Source organism: Salvia splendens, chromosome 1, assembly GCF_004379255.2.
Source record: "Salvia splendens isolate huo1 chromosome 1, SspV2, whole genome shotgun sequence".
In the NCBI taxonomy this organism is placed as follows: domain Eukaryota; kingdom Viridiplantae; phylum Streptophyta; class Magnoliopsida; order Lamiales; family Lamiaceae; genus Salvia; species Salvia splendens.
The window spans coordinates 20,921,086-20,933,819 of record NC_056032.1 but is presented as its reverse complement, the minus strand read 5'-3'; the positions used below and the strand labels follow the sequence as shown (position 1 = coordinate 20,933,819).

The following is a 12,734-nucleotide window of genomic DNA, read 5'->3' as shown; positions in this document are numbered from 1 at the left end:
GGAACGACTGAGCGTCAAATGACTTGGCCAAGTGAGTTTATGGCATTACTCCACCTGGGTCTGGGTGAAGTCTCTAGGTTGCACCACAACATGACCGGTTCGGGTGGTGGCCCAGGTCAACACTCTAGAGTTTCTCTTGGCGACTGTTCTTTCACAATTTTATCTATTTTAACATTTTCTCGATATATACTTAACAAACTTGTATATAATTAACACAAAAATAAAATATAAACTATAAAACTCAACAATAAATACGTCAGGAGTAACAATTAGTACTTCTACAGAGGAGATCCAAGGAATGATAATACTAAAAGTATCATGCTCAACAATGTTCGTGTGCAACCTAGAATAATTAAATATTTGATTTTTGCTTTAGACTAACATCTGGATTGCAGTTAAAGATTGGAAAATAAAATATGAATAACGCCGCTTCCAATCACCTCCCTCACTAATCTCATTTCTTAATCATAATTCACACACTTAATTATGGAGTATAATAAATAAGCTAGTGCAACATTACACTTAAATATCTGGGAAATTCAATTAGGAGTACTTAATTTTCCAATTCTGCTCCTCACGCCTTCTTCTTGGGGAACAGATTGATCAGCTTTCAGATACCACTTTTTTTAAACCTTCTTTACTTCATCAACTTCAGTCGGCTTCTCAGCCAGGTACACTCTTTTTGTTTGTAGATGAATTAATTTTTGTATCTGTATGTTGCATAAACATTGCGCGCTTCATATCACCGATTGTTGGTGAAGTGGAGCAGATCTAGGGTTCGGAATCGCTGCTTTTGTTTCTAGTATGTTTTTTAGGTGAAACTATTTGAGATACTGTTGTTGTGTTTGCAGCGGAGCTGGATTTGGCTGCTGCTGAGTTGAGTGGAAGATCCTAATGAGGTATTGAGATAGTGGAGTGTGAAGATGAGTGAAGGCAACAAGTTTCAGCTGGGGACTATTGGAGCATTGAGTTTTTCAGTGGTTTCATCTGTTTCCATCGTCATATGCAACAAGGCGCTCATTAGCACTCCTGGCTTCACTTTTGGTGAGATGAGATTTCAATGGACCTCATTCATATACTTCTTGTTTAACTGACCTTTAGCTGTGCTGTTACTTATGCCTATCCTAACTCCCATAGATTTGAAACATGATTTGAAATTCACCACTACCATTTAGTTTGATTTAATTGCAGTAAATCATGTGGACAGGTTAAATCAGATCATAAATTTTGGTGATGATACTTTCTGTTTTAACATATTTAAGTCACGATAGCAAATAACTACCACCTAAATTTTTTTGTAAATATAAAAGAATGCACCTAAGTTTATTATCCATCTTATTAGGCATATGACACCTAGTTTTGGAAGTTTCCTAATTCTGAGTGTGGAAAATCTGTTACTAATAGAGAGATCAAATTTTACACTTGTTGATTCTTCAGGTTATAGCATTTGCATTTATAGGTGGGTAATGGCATCTTGCCACACTTAGAAATGGAGCTCATTCTAATTTATTGCTGATTGTGTGAAATTTGATGACACTTAGATTTGCATGTATTAGAATTTTCTCTATTCATGAAATATCTATCAGTCAGTGATCTTAGCTGTCTGCTATTGCACGTGAGCATTTCGTTTTGAAGTCACTTCTTATGTTGTTTCCTTGATTGGCATATTTTTGATAATTTATTTCATTAGTAATAAAGAACCACACTGGTATTTGAAATTTAATGTCCATGTAGTGGTTGTCCTGAAACCTGTTTGCTCTAGCCATCGAACTATAGTTTCACTTCTAGGTACTTAATATTTAACTTTTGTTAACTCCTGTTATTTTACTTTTGCAGCTACAACTCTTACTAGCTGGCATCTTCTTGTTACTTTTTGCTCCCTTCACATTGCTCTATGGATGAAATGGTTTGAACACAAGCCATTTGATCCAAGAGCTGTCATGGGATTTGGAATTCTCAATGGAACATCCATTGGGCTTTTAAATCTTAGCCTGGGTTTTAACTCTGTGGGTTTCTATCAGGTTAGTTATATGTTTAAAATTCTTTCAATTTCTGGCATGCGATTGAGGATACTAATGAGTTTTATTTCCTCAAGATAGAAGAGCACCGTTTTATAAGAATAGTTTTTGGTGTGTTGAAGAAGTAATCCCTACCCCATGTCAGGCAAAAAAAAGAAGAAAAGAACTCCTTCAGTGCATGTAATAGCTATGCCCATAGGAACAACCTTCATTTTACGTGAATCATATTAGGTTGTCCACTCGCGACATTGTACCATGGTCTGGTGCAGTTGCATGAATATAGTATAACGTGAGGCAAAGTTTTAGGTGCTTATAACTAAAAGTAGATATCAATGTAGTTTGATATTTTTGCAATTGAAGAATGTAGTGCCTTCACTAGTGGTTGATGATTACTTTTGGAACAGTCTGTCTACTATATCTAAAGAACATAAAATTTTGATATTGGCTGCAATATTCAACTCTCTCTATATTCTCTAGCCTATTTCAGTCTAGTTTTAGCTTAAAGGTCTCATTATTTATGGTAAATGATTTTCAGATGACAAAATTGGCAATTATCCCATGCACTGTTCTTTTAGAGACTCTTTTCTTCAGAAAATTGTTCAGGTTAGATCTTTAAATCTATCTCTTCCAGTTTCTTAGTTTGTATTCTGTGTGTGTGATATGAACTATACTAGCATTTAAAACCCTTTCTTGTGCTACTAAGTTAAAGTGGAGCAAAGGGTAGCATACACAACTCACCAAAAGTAATCGACAATATGATAGAATGAAAGAAAGAAACTGAATTGGAACAATTTATGGAAAAGAACAACGAATCGGAACACTTATCAGAAAAGCATAATTATTGGCTGGCATTTGTCTAGTTTGAACCTGTTTCTCAACTTGGCAATTTTCTGTACTACTATCTATGTCACTATACTAGTTTCTGGGCAAACCTATTTTGGAATTTCTTGCTGTCTATCACCTTATTGGAATACAATCTTGGAATTTTCTTTTTTGCCAAAAATAGTCTTGTCTGATGTACAAGCTGTAAAATGGCTGTAGCTAAGCAAAAAATGTGGTTAAACTAGATGGAGGAAAGAGTGACTATACTGTGTTTGCATACTCCTTAACAAACAAAATACTCATTAGCCATGAGAAATACACTCTACCATTGCCCAGTGGTCTAAGAAATCATATAGAACTCTTCTGGCCTTTTTCTTTATTATTACTATGTTCTTTGCATGCATTTTTTTGGTGAGACATCCTCCCATTGACTATGTACAAGATACTTGTTTTTTCATTAACTATGTTTTGGTGATTACATGCCTTGGATTTTGGCTGCTAACATATTCTTAACCTCTGTTTGCAGTAGGAATGTACAAATTTCACTAGTTGTTCTTCTCATGGGTGTTGAGATTGCAACTGTGACTGATTTGCAGCTTAATGTCCTGGGCTCGGTCTTGTCTCTGCTTGCAATTGTAACAACTTGTGTTGCACAAATCGTATCCTCTGCTATTTTATTGCAATTTATTCTCACGAGTTCTCTTGGCAATTTTGAGATGGAAAGGCTACTATAATTTGGTTACTCAATTTTCAGTGGTTTGATTTCTTCGGTTCTATTAGCAATCTTAATCATTTTTATTCTGTTTGGCTTACTGATTTGTCAGCTTTATGTTTTATTTTTGAGTCTTGATTTCAATTTTGGGATCTTAACTTGAAACACCATTAGATGACAAATACCATACAGAAGAAGTTCAAGGTTTCTTCAACCCAACTTCTGTATCAATCTTGTCCCTATCAGGCAATCACTCTTTTCATAACTGGACCGTTTGTGGATGGGCTTCTGACAAAGCAGAATGTATTTGCTTTCAACTATACTCCTCAAGTGCTGGTGAGAACTGGAACTACTCTTTACTGCAGTTGGTTGATAATATTAAGCACATAACTCTGTTTTCTCTTTCTTTGATGACAGGCATTTATTGTCCTATCCTGCTTAATATCAGTTTCCGTGAACTTCAGCACTTTTCTTGTAATCGGAAAGACGTCACCAGTAACTTATCAGGTCCTAGGGCATTTGAAAACATGCCTTGTTTTGGCATTTGGTTATGTTCTTCTACGAGACCCCTTTAGTTGGCGGAACATTTTAGGAATCTTGATTGCTATCGTGGGGATGATACTGTACTCGTACTGTTGCTCTATCGAGAGTCAGCAAAAGGCCAGTGCTGAAGCAGCACAAATATCCCAGGTGCTCACTTTTTCTCTCATGTTTGTGTTTGTGTTTGTGTTTGTGCCAGAAGATGATGATGCAATGACTATCTATTTCTGTGTGAAGGCCAAGGAAGCCGAATCTGATCCTCTTTTAAGCGCTGAAAATGGCGGTGGAGTTCTTGCTGAGGGTGGGGGTGGTGCAAGGGCACCGGAATGGAACTCAAACAAGGACCTGCATGCGTAAAACTTGGGTGGCATCAACTTGCTTAACTGGTTTGCGTGGAAGCAACTGTAGCAGCGATGAAGACGATGCTGCAAGGGACACTATGGATTGTGTATTTGAATAGATTGAGAGCTGAATGAGTTGTCTTTCCAGTCAAACAGTTTTGTATACCCAAGGTGTGCTAATACAGAATAGATTCTCTTTCAATCACCAAATGTTGCACGCTTAATAAGTAGATTTAATTGGTAAAAAAGGAAGTTCCTCGAGTTTGCTCGTAAAATTTAAATATTTTATGCTAGATTCGGTTTATTTGGATTTGGCCTTTAATTAGACTCCCAATTCCATCATTAGTATTATCGGATATGCTTCATTATTGGTTCTGATAGATAGTTTTTGGCATATATATCTGCAATCCTTCAAGTTTTACCATTCGATACTTAGCTTAGGATATTCTTTACATGGATGGCTGAATTGCAAAATAGCTATTGTTGCCGATAGAATTGTCTCTTGACAAAAGCTCTTGCCTGCTCTCCACTCCAACTTCAAGTAAACGTTATTGTTATTGTAAATAAAAGTACTAATGAGAATTGATCAACTTCAAGTAAAAGCTCTTGCCTACTATTATGTTCCGGACTAATGAGAATTGATCTGCTGAGCGACAACTGAAATGCCCGTATGCCAAAGAGAGGCAATGCCAGACTGGGCTACAAGAATATCGATCAACGCTGCCCTTTGTGCATGGCGCACACGGAGTCAGTGGACCATCTCTTCTTCAAATGCCACAAGACATGGGCGGTTTGGAAGGAGATCAAATCTTGGCTGGGAATGCGGAGGAACATCACCACGATACCGAGCGCCACCAAGTGGATGATCAAGGAAAGAAGTGGCGCGGCAATCATCCGCAAGGCTAGAAGGCTAGCCCTCATCGCAATGGTCAGCCTAATGTGGCGAGACATGAATGCCTTGATTTTTGACGGATCAGCATTCGAACCCAAGCACTTGGTGTTCGAGGTAAAGAAGGTAACATATGCAGTTTTATACTCCCTTTATCCGCATGAACAAGTGACCGAGCACCTGGGATTTTAGCGTTGCTCTCGGCCACGGGGGTACTCTTTTTCCTCCTAGGGACTTTTTCCCATCGGGTTTTATCTCCAGGAGGTTTTAACGAGGCCCTACCCCTACCTTCATTGGGGCAACGTGGACGGTAGCAATGAGTACCAAGCACACCTTGACGGAAGGAAGTACCGGAGCATATCAAGTGGATCCCATCGGGAAGACTTACCGATGTGAAGTTTTCTTTTTCTGAATTTGTTCATGTATTGTTAATGTATGATTTCTGGATTGTGATACCAACTCTAAGGGTACCTTTTCCCTAGATTTTACTCCCCCCCCACCGGCCTACATAGCTTCGGCTTTTAGGCATGTATCCATCGGGTATGCCCGTGTTTTGCTTGTACCTTACTTTTTGCCTTTATATTCCATTCATTGATTCATAAAAAAAAAAGAAAGTGAGAAGAGAGAAATATATGGTGGCGTATCTAGAATTTTTGATATGGGGTGCGAAAAATAATTACAAAGATTTAAAGTTTCAAATTTTAGCTAATCCTTTTAGTTCTATTTGTTTTGTTTTCACAATTTTTCTATTTTTTTTAAATATTCTCTCTTTTTTTCATAATTTTTTTTACAAATAGAATTATAGACATAGATACTTTGTTATTAAGACTATATTATATAAAAGTTAATTGTATAAATTATTAAGAACAAAGTAAATATTAAATATAGATGAAATAAAATAAAATTTGACAAGAGTATGTCAATGTGTACGAAACTTAAATAGGAAACTAACCAATTGAGTTGAAAAATATTGCTTTGAATAAATACAAAGTCTTGGAAGATGTTAAAGGAAAAAAATGGGCAAAAAGAGGATTCCAACATGGTCCTTCAAGTTGAAATTCTGCATTTCTAACCATTACGTTATGATTGAATTTTGCTCTCATGTCTAAGTATAATACTATTAACTACACATTTTGGGGTAGAATTGTACCCCTTTTTCCTATAGATACGCCACTATTATGGCGACTTAGTTGTCTATCACAATAAGGCGCTCTCTCTATATAAAAGTGATATGTGATCCAAATAAAAAATGAATGTTGCAAAAAATCGTTATATTTAATAAAAACTATTGGATAACGATACAAATTTTTTTTAATAAAAACTTGACCGGATTGAGTTAGGACGAATTTGGCTCAATCTCATAAGTTTTTTTCAAATTCCACCAACTCCTCTCAGGGTTTTTTTCAATCTGATTACACTTGATTTTCAAAGTGTATTTGTTTCCCAAATACAAACTATTTGTTTTATCGATTTGATTTACAAATAATACAAAAAATTAAAGCTCAATATGTTACTTTATAGAGATATTTTTAAAATTATAGAGAAAATTGATTTTTTTATATTATTTACTCCCCCGTCCAATAAAATTATGTGCACTTTTCACATTCATCTGTCTAATAAAAATATGAGCATTTCCATTTATGGAAAGTTGTCTTCAACTCATTACTCATATACAATAATATATTTACAACTTATACCGCTGATCCACCATTACAAACTCATTAAATACTAATAATAGTGGGTTCATCTATCCACTAACACTTATTTAACTATCATTCTCTTTCTTTCTCTTAATTGTGCTTTAATTCCGTGCCATTTGAAATGCACATATTTTTATGGACAGTTGAAGAATTAGTGACATGATTTCTTTTTTTACAAAAAACAAAACATTCAATCAGTAGTACTTTATTCCATCACCTACTTTTCTATCTCTTTATCTTTACTACTCTCTTTGTTCCATAGTAGTGAAGTCATTTTTCCATTTCTGGACGTTCCATCATAACAGAGTCATTTCCCTATTAGCAAAAAGTAACACTTTTCCCTCACTTACTTTATTCCCCTTACTTTATTATATCTACTTTTCTCTCTTTCCTACTTTATTATCTATTCACTTAATATATTTAATATTTCTTTCTTAATCTCCCCGCCAAAAAGAAGTGACTCAACTACTATAGAACAGAAGGAGTACTTTATTCATCTCTCCTATTTTTCAACACAATTTCTTAATCTCCGTGCCCAAAAGTTCTGACTCAACTAAGTTGGGATGGAGGGAGTATCATGTTTGAGTTTTGTATACTAGAAATCAACTTTGAGTGATTTAGTATTGTAAAAACTGTTATTTTATTTCCCAAGGAATAGAACAAATTATTTTTAACATAATGATGTTATGTTTTACATTTAATGGTTGTTTTACATATTTAAATGTTATAATAAAGGTAACTAGTCAAAGTCTTTGTTTAGTATACCGGTTGTGGGAGTCGTCCACTTTAAGGTAACTAAACTTTTAATAATAGTCAATAAATAGTAGTATTGTGTTATTTTTAATAATTTCTATTCTCATCACAATATAATTTATATAAATAGAATAAATTTGAAATATAATAATTTCTGGTGTATGGGTACCCGATTAGCTGGGTTTGGGTACCCGCATCGGGTATTAGGGTGTCCGAATTCACATACGGGTCAGGTACTCGATGTGATATTTTTGAGATTTCGTGTTCGGGTACCCGAATTTTCGGGTTTGGGTACCCTAGCAGGCCTACATATAATGATAATTAATCCATGAAATGAAAAAATACGAATATTATTTCATTTGCCAAAAGAAAATTATGTGGGGGCGTGAGAGAGAGTAACAAGACAACAACCAAATAAACATTTGTTGAAAAAGTCCAGTTGATGATGGTATACCACTTCTCTTAGAGTAGAAGACGTGAAATCCACACAATATCACTACTTAACCCCCTTTCTCTTTAAATATATATACACCCACACACCACTACTAACTCCATCAAATTACAAATATTCTATCAACTACAATTTATCTAACAAATTCACTAGTCACAATGAAATCAAAATATCTCAGCCTAGCCTCACTCAAACACAAGCTTCTCAAACCATGCAAAAGAATAGTAAAATTCCTTGTGAAACTTCGCCCTAGAAAGCCTCTCAAAATAAAATCCCTTCACCTACGCCGCCGCGAGGAGAGGGAGATGGACCGGTTTACGGAGCTCACGAGCTTCTCGGATGCTGCTCCGCAGCACAAAGCGCCGCATCCATCACCTCTGAGTACGGCTGCCGCGAAAGTGGAAGTGGATGATCGCGTGGAAGAAGCGTGTAGAAGCTTCGAGAAGTATGTGGTGGAGATGATCGTTGATGAGAGGAAAGTGAGAGATTTGGGTGACGTGGAGGAGTTGCTCCATTGGTGGAAGGAGCTTAGGTCGCCGGTTTTCCTTGATTTGGTGTGCCGCTTTTATAGGGAACTTTGCACGGATTTATTTTCCAATAATCATTTGGAAACCTAGAAATAGAATTCCTTTTATTTTCATTCTCTAAGTTGTAACCACATTCATATCATTTTTGGTGATATATACAGTATTAGTTAGGTTTAGGTTCTATTGCAATTGAAATGCATGTAATAGAAGATTATATATATATATATATATATGGATGTATTCATTTCCTTTTCCTATATTTCCTCCTTTTTCCTTCTTAATATCAGCCATTAGATTAGAGAAATGGACGGTCAAGATCAACATTGGGTAATTAATCCCGTGTTGCATTATTTGTCCTATTTTGTGCATTATGAGGGTACAATAGTAATCTAATAATGGCTGGAAACCGCTACGAATAATGCACCACATGGTCACGAGTAATGCATATAATTGCCTATATAATGCACAATATGTGAACTGCAATGCATACGAACAAGATGTGCTGTGTTATGATGTTTGACACACGTTTCTTGTTTCCCCTAAGGGTTTAATAAGCTTAGGGGCTATGGTATAGTACGTAGACATGCATGTAATCTTCACATGGTAACGAGTAATGGATATAATTGACCATATAATGCACAATTTATGAACTGCAATGCATACGAATAAGATGTGTTGTGTTATGATGTTTGACACACGTTTCTTGTTTCCCCTAAGGGTTTAATAAGCTTAGGGGCTAGGGTATAGTACGTACGCATTAATAACAAATTATAAAACGATACGAATAATTCACCAAATTGTCACGAGTAATGGATGTTATTAACTATATAATGCACAATATGTGAACTGCAATGCATACGAATAAGATGTACCATGTTATGATGTTTGACACACGTTTCTTGTTTCCCCTAAGGGTTTAATAAGCTTAGGGGCTAGGGTATAGTACGTAGACATTACTAAATGCACGTATGTAATCTTCAATCCGTTGATTAACCCATATACACAATACCTCTAATAATGCATAATATACTGAGATAATGACAATTAACAGCTACATAATGCACTACCTAAACCAAATAATGCACATACGTATATTCCAATAACAACAATTTGTTAGTAATGTCTACGTACTATACCCTAGCCCCTAAGCTTATTAAACCCTTAGGGGAAACAAGAAACGTGTGTCAAACATCATAACATGATACATCTTATTCGTATGCATTGCAGTTCACATATTGTGCATTATATAGTTAATAACATCCATTACTCGTGACAATTTGGTGAATTATTCGTATCGTTTTATAATTTGTTATTAATGCGTACGTACTATACCCTAGCCCCTAAGCTTATTAAACCCTTAGGGGAAACAAGAAACGTGTGTCAAACATCATAACACAGCACATCTTGTTCGTATGCATTGTAGTTCACAAATTGTGCATTATATAGTCAATTATATCCATTACTCGTTACCATGTGAAGATTACATACGTGTCTACGTACTATACCCTAGCCCCTAAGCTTATTAAACCCTTAGGGGAAACAAGAAACGTGTGTCCAAACATCATAACATGGTACATCTTATTCGTATGCATTGCGGTTCACATATTGTGCATTATATAGTCAATTATATGCATTACTCGTGACCATGTGGTGCATTATTCGCAGATACCAAAATGTGGCAGTTAATTTTCCGTCAAATGTCAATAATAACCCTGTAATGCATACAACCACCTTCTATAATGCAACACGGAACCAGTTTTATAGAATCAATCTGATCCGTTGATGCCTTAGATCTAACGCGTAATATTAAGAAGGAAAAAGGATCTAAGATGTGAAAAGGAGAATAACGCTCCCCTATATATATATATATATATATATATATAGTTGTGATCATATGACCCCTAAATCACGTAATAACCCTATAACCAAATCTGAACCACACATATTTTCTAATCTTGTGGTTGAGATTCAAACTTAGATTTACTTCATAAAAAAAAGCGCGGGGGTAAATATGTCATTTCCCTCATTTAATTTCTGTATTTCGCCAAATATCACGTAAAATGATATATGTTAGGTTTATTGCATAGAATGATAGTTTTGCCGGATAGAATGATACTCTGAGTTGATAAAATGATAATATGTCATTTCCCTCATTTAATTTCTGAATTTCGTCAAATATCACGTAAAATGATAAAATGATATATGTTAGGTTTATTGCATAGAATGATAATTTTGCCGGATAGAATGATACTTTGAGTTGATAAAATGATACTTTTTGACTGACTGATAAAATGATTAAATGATATATGTTAGGTTTATTGCATAGAATGATAGTTTTGCCGGATAGAATGATACTCTGAGTTGATAAAATGATACTTTTGACTGACTGATAAAATGATATATGTTAGGTTTATTGCATAGAAAGATAGTTTTGTCGGATAGAATGATACTCTGAGTTGATAAAATGATACTTTTGACTGATAAAATGATACTTAAATAAGATTTTACGTATTTAAATGAGCGAAATTTGTATATATCATGGGAAATAAGATTTTACGTTTAACTGAACCTCATACATACGTGTAACTGAACCTCATACATCTGTATATCATGGGAAATAAGATTTTACGTATTTAAATGAGCGAAATTTGGATACGTAAATTTTATCATGAGCGAAATTCAGAAATTAAATAAGCGAAATGACATATTTACCCTCTGCACCTTTTTTATGAAGGAAAGCTAAGTTTGAATCTAGACCACGTGATTTTAAAAATGTGTGGTCCAGATTTAGTTATAGGGTTATTACGGAAATTGGGGTTATCATTATAATGCACCCATATATATATATATATATATATATATATGGGAGCGTTATTCTCCTATTCATCCCTTAGATCCTTTATTCTTCTTAATATGGGCCGTTAGATCTCATTCATCAACGGTCCAGATGATCTGCATTATTACACTATAATGATGCATTATTAGTCGGTGTGCATTATTCAATTGAAAATTTGCATTATTACACTATAATGGTGCATTATTAGTCGGCGTGCATTATTCAACTGAAAATCTGCATTATTAAATAACACGTGGCATCAATCTAACCTTCGGATGACAAAATCGTGGGGTTGAGATTAAAAAGAACAAAGAACAAAAGATACAAAAAGGAAATGAATACATCCCTATATATATATATATATAAATATATATATATATAGGGGTGCATTATAATGATAACCCCAATTTCCGTAATAACTCTATAACTAAATCTTGACCACACATTTTTAAAATCGTGTGGTCTAGATTCAAACTTAGCTTTCCTTTATAAAAAAGGCGCAGAGGGTTAATATGTCATTTCACTTATTTAATTTCTGAATTTCGCTCATAATAAAATTTACGTATCCAGATTTCGCTCATTTAAATACGTAAAATCTTATTTCCCATGATATACAGATGTATGAGGTTCAGTTACACGTATGTATGAGGTTCAGTTATGCGTAAAATCTTATTTCCCATGATATACAAATTTCGCTCATTTAAATACGTAAAATCTTATTTAAGTATCATTTTATCATTTTATCAGTCAAAAGTATCATTTTATCAACTCAGAGTATCATTCTATCCGGCAAAACTATCATTCTATGCAATAAACCTAACATATATCATTTTATCAGTCAAAAATATCATTTTATCAACTCAGAGTATCATTCTATCCGGCAAAACTATCAATCTATGCAATAAACCTAACATATATCATTTTATCATTTTATCAGTCAGTCAAAAGTATCATTTTATCAACTAAGAGTATCATTCTATCCGGCAAAACTATCATTCTATGCAATAAACCTAACATATATCATTTTATCATTTTATCAGTCAGTCAAAAGTATCATTTTATCAACTCAGAGTGTCATTCTATCCGGTAAAACTATCATTCTATGCAATAAACCTAACATATATCATTTTATCATTTTATAAGTC

The 12,734-nt window shown here is 34.6% G+C and overlaps 2 protein-coding genes across 2 annotated transcripts; both read left to right on the top strand.

Annotated features, from left to right (window-relative positions):
* Window positions 1–421: 421 nt before the first annotated feature.
* LOC121797141 (UDP-xylose transporter 3-like) lies at window positions 422–4,726 on the top strand. The gene is made up of 8 exons (XM_042195879.1): window positions 422–671; window positions 852–1,044; window positions 1,837–2,021; window positions 2,554–2,621; window positions 3,367–3,499; window positions 3,727–3,888; window positions 3,970–4,242; window positions 4,330–4,726. The coding sequence occupies exons 2-8, from the start codon at window positions 924–926 to the stop codon at window positions 4,447–4,449; spliced, it is 1,062 nt and encodes a 353-aa protein (XP_042051813.1). The 5' UTR covers window positions 422–671; window positions 852–923; the 3' UTR covers window positions 4,450–4,726.
* Window positions 4,727–8,531: 3,805 nt separating this feature from the next.
* On the top strand, window positions 8,532–8,843 carry LOC121747259 (transcription repressor OFP17-like). The gene has a single exon (XM_042141295.1). The coding sequence runs from the start codon at window positions 8,532–8,534 to the stop codon at window positions 8,841–8,843; it is 312 nt and encodes a 103-aa protein (XP_041997229.1).
* The last annotated feature ends 3,891 nt before the right edge of the window (window positions 8,844–12,734 follow it).

Bases quoted from the DNA above. Each gene is read 5' to 3' on its own strand.
- LOC121747259 (XM_042141295.1), top strand. From the start codon at position 8,532: ATGGACCGGTTTACGGAGCTCACGAGCTTCTCGGATGCTGCTCCGCAG.
- LOC121797141 (XM_042195879.1), top strand. From the start codon at position 924: ATGAGTGAAGGCAACAAGTTTCAGCTGGGGACTATTGGAGCATTGAGT. The intron at 1,045-1,836 runs GTGAGATGAGAT...TTACTTTTGCAG, and splicing joins CACTCCTGGCTTCACTTTTG to CTACAACTCTTACTAGCTGG. The intron at 2,622-3,366 runs GTTAGATCTTTA...CTCTGTTTGCAG, and splicing joins TTCTTCAGAAAATTGTTCAG to TAGGAATGTACAAATTTCAC.